General features: G+C 42.3%; 1 protein-coding gene across 1 annotated transcript in view; it reads left to right on the forward strand.

The window, feature by feature from the left end:
- Positions 1-8,344, forward strand: part of Rasgrp1 (RAS guanyl releasing protein 1) — a 63,822-nt gene extending 55,478 nt beyond the window's left edge. The window contains exons 13-17 of the mRNA XM_021184485.3: positions 502-646; positions 1,560-1,596; positions 2,185-2,337; positions 3,177-3,556; positions 5,641-8,344. Coding sequence (XP_021040144.2) covers positions 502-646; positions 1,560-1,596; positions 2,185-2,337; positions 3,177-3,556; positions 5,641-5,775 — 850 coding nt within the window. The 3' untranslated portion in view covers positions 5,776-8,344. The remainder of the gene's footprint in view (positions 1-501; positions 647-1,559; positions 1,597-2,184; positions 2,338-3,176; positions 3,557-5,640) is intronic.
- The last annotated feature ends 3,775 nt before the right edge of the window (positions 8,345-12,119 follow it).

Genomic DNA, 12,119 nt, shown 5'->3' on the forward strand with positions numbered 1-12,119 from the left:
CTGCAGCAGATGGTGAAAGCCGTGGAGTTTCTGTAAAGAGTCTCTCCATGCCACCAGCTAAGGAAGATGCATTTGGCCCTCCTTCTTTCTTTGGTGTTACAGATTATGGAGACAATTCATAGTTGTATCAACACTTGCTGCATTTGTCTTGTGGGTATAAAAGCCTTATCCTAGTTCTCTTTGGAAAACCAAATACATGGCTGGTAGGTTCTGCGTGTGTCCTTCCTATATCAAGCCAGAGACCACAGCATCTGGCTTTTGCCTCTCTATACAGGCATTTCACATTGCTTCCCTTTTGAGTCTCGAGCACACACACATTTGGCCCTTTTCCAGCCGTGAAGAACAGTCAGGCTGCCTCTCTTTCTCACTAGTTGCTATCCTGTGCCTTTACTATGAGGAGAACTCAAGAAAGCAGCCATAAGGAGGACAAAAGGAAAGGTTTGTTTTGAAGGCGAGAGGCCACTCTTCCTCTCCTGACCTCCTTGCCTATCATTGCTACAGGGAAGGCCTCATCAGCAGAGACGAGATCACGGCCTACTTCATGAGGGCCAGCTCCATCTATTCCAAGCTGGGCCTGGGCTTTCCACACAACTTTCAAGAGACCACTTACCTGAAGCCCACCTTCTGTGACAACTGTGCTGGCTTTGTAAGTGTTATTCTTAGGGTGTGTCAGAGTTGAACTTGGAGCTCAAGAGATAGGACAGTTTAAACTAGTAAAACAGTCATGGCCTCAAAATCTTCATATACTCAGTCATTCCAGCTCAGAGCATATGAGAACACTCAGAAAGCATTGACCTCTGCCTGTATCTAATTTTTCCTGGGTGGTTTTTTTTTTTTTCTTCCTTGATACATTAAAATTCTGGGACAAATGGTACAGAAATGTGAAATTTGGATAGACCTTTTAAAAGTGTTACATGCTGTTTCAAATGTTAGAGAATACGAAATTGAGATGTCTTTCTTCCCCTTTCAAAAGAAATGAAGTTACCCATGTCCCAGTGGGTCTTTCCATGCCTATGCCCACAAGGATGTCCTGGTTAAATTCAACATGTCCCAGAACATAAACTAAAACTATACAATAGTGGGAGGGGAACATATTGAGAGGAGGGGCCGGAAAGAATGAGAGAAGGATAAGAGGACAGGACAGAGGGATGGATGTGACTAGAACGTATTATACACACAAGGGAAGTCATTCAAAAATAAATCAATTTCTTAAAAATTGTTTCTCAAAGATTACTTGAGTGCTGTTTGTCTTCTATCCTGACCCATCTAATAATGTCCTCCAGAGTGGAGTTTCTGCCTTGGACTGCATACTCAGTCCTAAGGAGCCTGTTGGTCTGGGTTCATCCACATCAGGCCTGAGCTGGGTCGGACGGAGCTCTTGCATAGGCAGCATCTGTCTTTGATCTGCAGCTTCCTGTCACAGGAACAGGACATAAGGAAGCCACCAGGGTCTACCTATGTGATTGACAGTAGAATGAGGACAAAGAGTGAGTGCCAAGGTGCAGCCTCACACCAGACAGGTGACTGACATATGGCATATTCTCTTCTCTGCCTCGCAGCTCTGGGGCGTGATCAAGCAAGGCTATCGCTGTAAAGGTAAGTCTCAGCATCCGGGACGAGGGTCATTTTCCCTCATCTGGAGAGCTGGCATTGATGACATTTCTTGTACATAGTTGTCCATTCAGTCTGAGCTTTCCTAGCTGAGTTCAGAGCCTTGCATCCAAACTGGTTTCTGAAGAACCCCCTGAGAGGGGTTGTTGCCAGCAAAGAGAGGGATGCCTGTAAGACCAGCCAGGCAGCTCTTTTCCCTCTACAAGACCCTCTCTTTGCCTCAGTTGCTCTGGAAATACAGATGGCTGTGTTCCTTGTAGGATAGATCCTCCAGGAAAGATAATAATTGCTGGGTAAGGTCACTAAAGGCCCAGGTCAGTTCTTCCTTTTACCAACGGATACCTCAGGATCTAATTTGCCAAGTCAGCGTCTCTTCTCTCCCAGACTCTGATAACAATTACCGAGGGGATTTAGAATGATGAGATGATCTTTCCTAGATTCATTAAGAACATCAGGCATCCTAGCTCCAGAGGCTAGACCAGCCAGGTCTGACAAGAGAACATTCCAGGAATTTGGTTGTGAGAGAGATGCTAGAGATGTGAAAGACTTCTGAGTACAGTGTCTTGTCTGCAGACTGCGGGATGAACTGCCACAAACAGTGCAAAGACCTGGTGGTGTTCGAGTGCAAGAAACGGATCAAGAGCCCAGCAATATCCACAGAGAACATCAGCTCTGTGGTACCAATGTCCACCCTTTGTCCACTGGGAACCAAAGATCTGCTCCATGGTAAGTAGGCACTGGGAATGTTTGCTGTGAAGATGTACAGGGGAGGGTCAAATTTAGAGGGTGAGAAGGATCATTGCATGTTGACATTTCCAGTTAACCTTGACCTCAATTGCTATGCCACGGTTGGCTTGTCATGGATCTTAACTCTCTGAGTGTTGTAACAGAGTGGAAGTTGGGCATGAAAGCCATCGGGTGCTATTGGGCCCCTACACCAAGGGAAGAGACTGACTTTTTGCCATGATACCTGGATCAAGCACTTAAGTAATTAAAGCTCTCAAGCATTTACAGAACATTCCATCTATACATTTATCCTGCTATCTTTAAAAGTGCTTAGGAAATCTTGCTACATCAAAGCAGGGATTCAAACTTATTTATAGGAATGATAACTGTCTAGGTAACTTTTGGGCAAACAGAAAAAGGTACTTTGAGAGCTAGAGGGATGACTCAGAGGTTTAGAGCAGTTGATGTTCTTGAAGAGAGGGCCTGGATTCAGTTCTCAGTACCCACCAGTAACTCCAGTTCCAAGGGATCTGAAATCCACTTCTGACTTCCAACGGCACTGCAGGCATGTGGCATACATATATACACAACACAGGCAAAACATGCATACATGTTAAAAATAATTTTTAAAAAAGGGTGAAAGTGAAAACATGTTCTTTTCTTGGTGTGGATGGATCCTGATGCAAACTCCCTACTTTTAACTCATGCCAGACACTGGGTATCTGAAAACAAGATACTTGGAATGTGGAACTCCTGAGACAAAGGTCTCATTAAAACAAATGTTGAGACTCTTGAGTTCCTCTTTGTCCAAGAGCACTAACAAATGTATCTCTCCACAGCACCTGAAGAAGGATCTTTCATTTTCCAAAACGGAGAGGTCGTGGACCACAGTGAGGAGAGCAAGGATAGGACCATCATGCTCCTGGGAGTGTCCTCCCAGAAAATTTCAGTTCGGCTGAAGAGGACTGTTGCCCACAAGAGCACCCAAACAGAATCGTTCCCGTGGGTTGGTGGCGAGACACCCCCTGGTCACTTTGTGCTGTCTTCTCCAAGGAAGTCAGCGCAGGGTGCTCTTTATGTGCACAGTCCAGCATCTCCATGCCCCAGCCCAGCACTGGTCCGAAAGCGGGCATTCGTCAAGTGGGAGAACAAAGAGTCCCTTATAAAACCAAAACCAGAACTTCACCTCCGGCTCCGGACCTACCAAGAACTGGAACAGGTGCCTCCAGTCTCACTCCTCTTTTTTTTTTTCCTTTGTTCTCTTGCTGAAGTAAAACCCAATAGGGAAACACATAAGAGTGAAGATTTAAATCAAGATGATTACTAGGTTAGGTCAGCAGACAATAAAAAGGAAGAAAGTTGCCAAATATAGGTCATCTAAGTCATCTTACTGGCGAGAAAGAAAGAGACATTAGCTCTAACAGTATTTAATTTTATCAATGAATGTCTTCCTACCTTTCCCCTCAGACATCAAGGTTTGTATCCCATTTGCAGGCCTGTCCGTAATAAGCCACCATCTGCCTAGTTTAGTGTACTTATCTGTACACTGCACAGTGAAGCTGCTCCCAGGCTCCAGGATGGGCATCAGTTACCAGCAAGGTTCCCTCCCTGCCAGGCCCCAGGAGAGTCAGAGAGCAATGTGCTAGAGAACGTCTGTGACTTGATTTGGTGACTGAAGAACACGGTATCAGGAGGAACCCAGATTTTTCTGGATGAAAAAATGTCTTTTATTCATATCACCTTTAAAATGCAAACAAATTAATCAGAAGGTAGCCACCTTAGGAGAAACTGCCAGTTGTTACCTTTCAGAACAGTAAAAGAAATTTAAAAACAGAATATGATAAAAGGAGAGAGAGGACTTTAGTCTCGGGTGCTAAGACTTTCTTTTGTTTGTTCTTTGTTCATATAGTTTTAGTTTTTGAGACAGGGTTTCTCTGTGTAACCCTGGCTGTCTGGAAACTAGCTCTGTAGACCGAGCTGGCCTTGAAGTCACCTGCCTCTGCCTCCTGAGTGCTGGGATCTAATCCCAGACATTTCTTAAGCCACTTGTTAAACACTGCAACCTGTTTGGGTCTCTGTAAAATTGCAGGGCTGAAAAAAAATGCAGGCTGAGGTTCCAACTCTTACATGTCCATGAAAGGCAGCAATGTAGTTATGAAAAAAACACCATGAAGAGCAGCAGGTGACAGGTCACCAGGCCATGATCCCTGACAGTTTATTAGCTGCTTCTCTTTCCTTTCACCTGCACCACAGAAACCTGAGAGCCAGAAATCTCCATGGGCATTTTAGAGGAGCAACTGTGTGTCCCGCTTTTCCATTGGGGAACTGCTTCGACTGGTCTTTAGTTTGACAGTGCTGGTCACAAGGAACAAGTCCAGTTAAATTCATATTTCAAATAGCCTGCTATACGGATGGCTGGTGTGTTGTTTTCCTTTATGTAGTAATTCAAAATCAGCATGGAACCAAGTAACAAAGGAAATTAAGACTTTGGGTCAGATACACCCAGGCTCTAAAACTCTGTCAGCATTTTCTACTTCTACAAAATGTGTGCCCAACATCTATTTCCAGGTTGTGGGTGAGGAGTAAGCACCTCTCAGACAGCCATTCTGTTGTCACATAGCAGTATCAGGCTCACAGCCAGTGCTCAAGCTCACATAAGCTGGCAAAGGGTACCCTAGTGATTCTGTGTAAGAATTCAGAGAGTGCCCAATTAACGAGACAATGCACCCATAGTCTATGATGCCCATGTAAATCAGTCTGTAATAAAGACACTTTCCTCAAAACCAGAAGCCTGGAAAGCAACCACTGACTATACAATTAACTTACTGCCATTACAACACTACATCCCAATTTGGGAGTGAGGCAAAACTCTTCCATCAAAAAGGAGTATGAGTTATCAGTAACAGGGGGCTATGAACTTAGGTTACATCAACTGTAACAGCTCACTTCACAGAGCTTTGAAGCAGAGCAGGCCAGACCAAACTTTCTGTCAAGTTACCATGCCTGCCTCACACTACCCAAAAGTTGTGTCTTTCTCCACCCAGTGCCCAAGAATGGATTGTTCTATCCTGCTAGCCACTCACATCTGAAATCTGATAACAAAGAGTAATTGCTATTTGTGCATGCCCATGATAGTTAATGTGTTATTTTATACTCACAGCTAAATAACTACTTTGAAAATAGTTTATAATTCTTAACCACAGGGAACAGGAGATGCCAATCAAATATAATGCTCTAGATACTGTCACTAATTTCCTATTCACTGCTGCTCTATTACCATGCCTTATTCTCATTTCCTTTTAGGAAATAAATACCCTGAAAGCAGATAACGATGCTCTGAAGATCCAACTGAAGTACGCACAGAAAAAAATAGAATCCCTGCAGCTTGGGAAAAGCAATCATGTCTTAGCCCAGATGGACCACGGTGATAGTGCTTAATCCAGAATTTCAAGGAACAGAGTCTGCAGAAGGGTATACTGGGATCTCACTTCAAAACTCATTGCAGACGTTCAGCACCTTTAGATTGACTGACTTTAAAAGGGTAGAGCTGGCATCCTTGGTTTTTACCTAGACGGTTTTTAATGTGAGTCGTTGGTTTTGAGTCAGTTGAATCAAAGGGAAGAAAAGCTCAAGTTTGCAAAGCCTTGAGCATTCCTATTCTAACCTTCTTTCTTTACTGAAACCAATACCAAACATGTGCTAAAATAAGTCTACAGTTTCCTGAGGGTGTCCCAGGCAGCCTGCTTTACTGATTCATACTAGATAGAGTCCCTGGTGAATCAATTTGCTGCCTTCCACAAACTGACTACTTTGTTCTACCCAAACCCCGCTCATAACGGAAACAATACCCTAAAAGTGGTGACGTTGACATGCCTGCATTGTTTGTGAAACTGATCCCTACTGTGTTCACTACCTCAGACCTCATCAAGAGCCTCTCTCCCTACTGTCCTTCACTTTCCCCTCCTTCCTCCCTTGCTTACAGGCACATCAGCACATCTACCTAGAAGAGAACTCCTAGCGATGTAGCCTGGTTTTAAATCCAGAGCTTCTTAATTGAATTTGACATTGTCTAATTGCAGGCCAACTTATAGCTCTAGGTCTTAGTCATTATGAAATACAAAATAAAACTCGCTCACTACCCACAAACAGCAATTACCATGGCACACACACAGCTAAATAGCTAAGTCAAACCACAATAACACGTTTATCCAGATAGTCTTTCTATAGTGGGTAGAAATAAGAATCTGTGACTTTTTAAAAGAAATGGTCTGTGAACAGTGTTTAATTCTTCATGTTCTAGTCTCTCTCTCTCTCTCTCTCTCTCTCTCTCTCTCTCTCTCTCTCAAGTAATCTATCATAAGGTTCTCTTTTGAACTGAATTTGTGCTTAAGTTGTCTTCACTTTTATTATCTACAAATAAGCTAGTGGGCGTGACGGCTTTCATAGCTGGCAGTATTTACATGTGTGTAGAATGTATATATATATAGTATCAGAAATGCATGGAGCTTGGACCTTCTCCCTTAGAAAATGCAGAGGTGAATCAAACACCTTTTAGTCACTTACACAAATTTGCAAGTATAGTTCTGCTCATTATAAGGCAAACTGCTAACAATGTAAATTGTTCTGCTTAACAAAACCGTGAATAACAGTGTCCCAGTATTCTTTTGTGAAGGTTAAAATCAGTGGGTTTGTCTTGTTGCCTGTGAAGCAATTCACAAACTCTCTTGTCAGCTTCCTTTTAGCTTTCAAAAACATCTCATCTGATTGTGTCCTTTAGGGGAGACTGTTTCCATGCTAGGAAGGTCTGGCACCACACTAACTTGTAATTTAATATGCAAGACAAGCAATTTAAGAGTATCATCAAACTACATAAGTTCCAAACCTAGATGGGCAATGGGGGCACATGCCTTTAATCCCAGCACTCGGTGGGTAGAGGCAGGCTGATCTCTTTGAGTTTGAGGCCAGCCTGGTCTACAGAATGAGTTCCAGGACAGCAAGGGATACACTGAGAAACCCTGTCTGGAAAAAATCAAAGGAAAAAGTGTTTAAAAGTTTCAACCCTACAACCAAGAGCATCAGGTCTACAGAGGAATATGAACTGTACATGGTGCTGCCCCCTAAAGGACTCAAGTCGTTTAAGATATTCCTTTGATGAAAGACCACTGCCTGTTTGCACACCTCTTTGGAGCATTTCAGTGACAAAGAGCTGGCTTGTGGTGTCTCTCTAAACTTTAATGAACTACTTTACACACAAAGTTATCCTTCTTCTACATCCCAACTCAGAAATGTGCAAAGCATACCACCTGGTACATACACCTCTGGCAGGTGTATATATTATGTGGAAAATTTTATGGAGTGATATGACTAATGGAAGACCTCAAAATTTGTATTTTCACTCTGTTATGCACTAGTATAAGTGTAGAGCTTGATTTTTTTAGACAATGCCTTTTTCTTATTTCTCATCCCCAATAAAGATCTCCCAGTGAGATTTTGTGTAAATAGTCTGTAATATAGGAATTCAGAGGGCCTCAGTCATTTATCACAGCTAGATGACCTTACAGACAGCAGAAAGGACAGGAAAGACAGTGGGGGACAGTAGTTTTCCTCACAAATTCTTACATTCCAGCCAAGACAAAGGACGTGTGGAGTCTGAGTTGGTACTGTTCCTGCAGAATGGTAGGAGCAGGTGGGATCTCCTGATACAATCTGGAACAAAGTTAGGCTTGTCACACAAGGTTTTGTTTACCAGGTTGACTTGAAATGTCTGGGCAGATGGGTGTCTGCCAAAGCAAGGACTGATCCTGTCTGTGAACAGCAATGTCTCTGCTCTTCTTCTCTGTGGAGTGACTCACAAATTTACTGACCACTTGTGAAATTGTCTAAAGATGTATACTGTAAAAGCTTCGAAAGAACTGTACAAACTGTAAGATATTTTATACCTATTTTATGTTTTCTGTGTCTCATATTTATATCATAAAAACATTGGATCCCTATAACTTCGAAGTCGTGTGCTTCTTCACTTTATACATATGTAGGCATTTTGTTGAAATTTTTACTGGAATTCAAACCAAAAATACTCCTCCATTCTATTAAAAAGGGTTTTCTGGGGGGGGGAACCCCTAGATTATTTGGGTTAAAATGTTCTTCCTTTTTTACAGGATGAGAAAGTAACAATGCAGATATGTCCACCTTATAATGACCTCTCTTAACATCAAGTCTGTCAAAGGCTCAACACCAATTAAAGGGGCCAAAGCTATCGTCTCCTGTGGCTCTTATCTTAATGCCACAGTTCTAGCTAAGAAAACCAGTAAGGAAAGAAGACAAAGTAAATTAAAGACGGTTCAGTCTCGTGTCCCGATCCACTCAGCAATTCATCTGCGGTCACTCTTTGGAGTGATCAGAGGCACCATTTGTTCTCCCCCATCCAGATTTTGATGATGGGACCCATCCAGAGGATGCTAGCCACTCACACATTGCACATTGTGGTACATTTGGGGGATGGGGTGTATCTCCATAATTAATGTTATTTCATGTGAAATAAATAATGAAGTCATTCTGACAAGCTGACCCTGAACAGAAGGTGAAAGTGCTTCTTGCCCACCCTCATTCCCAGCTCACAGATCTCACCACACGCTCTGTCTTCGTTACAGAGTAGATAAACCAGATATCACTCACGATGTTTTCTGGCTATAAAGCCTCACCGTTTGCCACAAGTACTGGTAAATGATAAATACCTACTTCCCTCTGATGTCAGTTCCTGTGGTTGGGTGGTACTGAGCTCGCTCAGCCCAGAGGAAAAACTCAGTTGCTACTTTACTTTGGAAATTTCTAGTCAGATTATGTCCACAGGTGCTCATAGGTGGATAAAGACATAGAAAAGGGGGAAGACAGTAAGTATAAAAAAAAATAGGAGGAAAAAAAACCCATGAAATTGAAAATGGAATCAACATGCAAAAGGGTATCAGGCTTCAGGGAACCGTGAAGTGCCATCCATCACGAGTGCCCTACCTAATCCATTTATAATGTTCTTGTGTGATGAACCATAAAAGCCCTAAGTCACCCTACTGCCAGACCAGGCATCACATAGCAAGCAGTGTGCAAACACATTTTGAGCAAAGCTTCTTGCTGCAATGAAGTTCACAGGCTGGGTATACAGAACTGGCTCCACTCCACTGTAATTCCAGAAGTGCTCAACTGGGGAAAGACTTTCCAGTAGTTGCTGGGGACAACCCCAACAGCACTCATAAAAGGGACAAAACAAACAAACAAACACACACAAAGCTCAACAGAAATAAACTAATGTCACTGCCATATTTACATAAATCTTTAGGGCTGAACAGTTAAAAGAGCAGAGCAGATATGGTGCTACAAGCCAATAATCCTCAGCATTCAGGAGGCTGAGCCAGGACGATGCCAAGTTTGAGAGCCAAGTTTTAAGAACACCCTAGACTGCACGGCAAGAGCCTGTCATAAATAAAAGTAAAAAGTAGCTGTAAATTGTCCCTTACTGTTAGCAAGTAATGCTTATAAAATGGAAGAAATGCAAAATTTTTCAACAAACTTTTTTTGCCTACTATATAAATGTAACTTTTATTTCTGAAGATAAAGGGATGAGAGCTATACCCGAGCTGTACAAATGCTTAGCTTGGGCAGAGCCCAGAGCATTTTTTCCTCTGTTCTAACTATCCCTAGGCCTAAGCCTGGAAGCTTCTAGCCTCCCTACAATCTAATCCTCCAAGCTGACTGATTTAAACTGGCTTCTCTTGGCTTCCAACTGAATTGCTGTGCTTGGCCTCAAACTAACTCTGACAATCTCTTTTTCTCATTCTCTGGCTCATTCTGCAACTTGTCTCTATAAAATGTCCTGGTAAAATAAACTGCTTGAGCTCACGCTCTCTCTCTGTCTCTCTGTCTCTCTCTCTCCCTCTCCCTCTCAAGTCCTGTGCAAATTTGGCATATCCTATCCTGACTAATTCTTTCAAATTTCTGATTCATCCCTTTGCCCCTCAATTAGACATTATTTTCAAACATGGTTGCTTCCTTCTACAAACTAACCTTACTTTCATAGTTTGGGATTAAAGGTTTCTACTAAGGGTGTGTCTGTAACTCAACCAGAGGGATTAAATGTGTGTGGCTTGTCTGCATTTCAGCCAGATCACAGAGACCTAGAAATTCTCTGGACATGATCCCTTGCCAGAGCAGCCATGTTGTTGGATTAAAGTTTCCTCTACAGCCTACCCCACAATATTTTACTCATATATAAGTATATTTTATAACATTTTACTTTTTAGACTACACAGCTACTGATACATATGCTTCCTTCATTATGGAAAGCTTTTTGTTTCAATTATGACAAATGAAAAAAATTAAATATAAACACAAAATTTCTAAATTTACAAGTGAGAACAACACACAGATTTTCTATCCCACATTCTTCAAAGGCTTAGCTTTGATTGCAGCACACATAGTACTTATTTTTACACTTTTAAGATTATTTTAAGTTTTACTACAGCTTACTATACAATACAGTACACACCTGTCAATTATCACAAGCCAGTTTTCCACGGATAACACGTTGGTTGTTGTTCAGACATGCTGACCTGGAGTCCACACTGAGAGAGTTTACAGGATGAACAGCTCCGGTGGAACATTTTCACTGTTGGCCATACTGGACTTAGAACCCCTAGGAGACATACGTCTGTGTGTGTATATAAGTGTTTCCAGTCAGGTTTAACTGAGGAGAAAAAGCCTTACAAGTGGACAGCACCATCCTCTGAGCTGGAGATTCGATACTAATAAAAGGGGAGGGAAGAGAAAGTCCTCTCTCTGAGCAAGGATGCAGCTCAGTATCCTGACAAGACTCAGGATAGATAATACTATCTGCCATGTTTACCCTGCCGTGACAGGACTACAAACCTGAACCATGAGCCAAACTAAACCATTACTTCTGGAAGTTTCCTCTTGCCAGGCATTTAGTAACTAATATACCAGCTGTGGTATCTATCCTTGGTTGTCCATATCTTGAATCAACTAGAGCCCAAGATGCTGGGCATACCTGAGAGGGATTTTTCTAGATTAGATATTTGATGTGGGAAGATCACCCTAAATCTGGATCGTTTAAGGTGGGAAGGTTCACCTGAAATCTGGGCCACAGTTTCTGGCAGCAGCCTATACAAAGGACCTGAAGAGGGAAGCTCTTGCTCTCTGCCTGCTTGCCCTCACTCTCATTGGCAAGTCCATTTCTTCACTGGTATTACAGCCTTTCTTTGGAGGTCCTGAACAAAATACCAGTTAGTAGTCTAAACTCAGTGTTCAGCAAGTAGTGCCTAGACTTACCTGTATATTTAAGAATCATTTCACGAAGGGTGTCTCCTTTCTTATTTCTCAACTGAAGACAAGTCTTTGAGAGTTAGGGTCATTTCCACTCAAGTACCTGCGGCCTAGTGCTGCTGTAATCTGAATTTACAACTCCTGATGGCCATGCCTTTGACAACTCCATCCAATTGCCAAATCACTTATGGCATTCCTAAGTTGTTTTTTCCAAAGGATGCTTTAACCCAACCTCTGACATGCGGAAGCTTGAAGTGGCAGCTTTGGTTCTGCAGCACAGCCTGCCTTTCAGAGCTTGGTATCTAAAGCCTGGGTACTTTGTAGGAGCAGGCTATTTTTCATAGCTTCAGGTAAAACTGGTATGTCCCTTTTGTTCCTTTATTCTTATCTCATTTTTTTTTCTTCTATTGATAATTTCATACATACATACATACATACATACATACATACAT

This window comes from Mus caroli, unplaced genomic scaffold (genome assembly GCF_978045245.1).
Source record: "Mus caroli unplaced genomic scaffold, Mus_caroli_1 scaffold_2, whole genome shotgun sequence".
NCBI classification, from domain to species: Eukaryota; Metazoa; Chordata; class Mammalia; order Rodentia; family Muridae; genus Mus; species Mus caroli.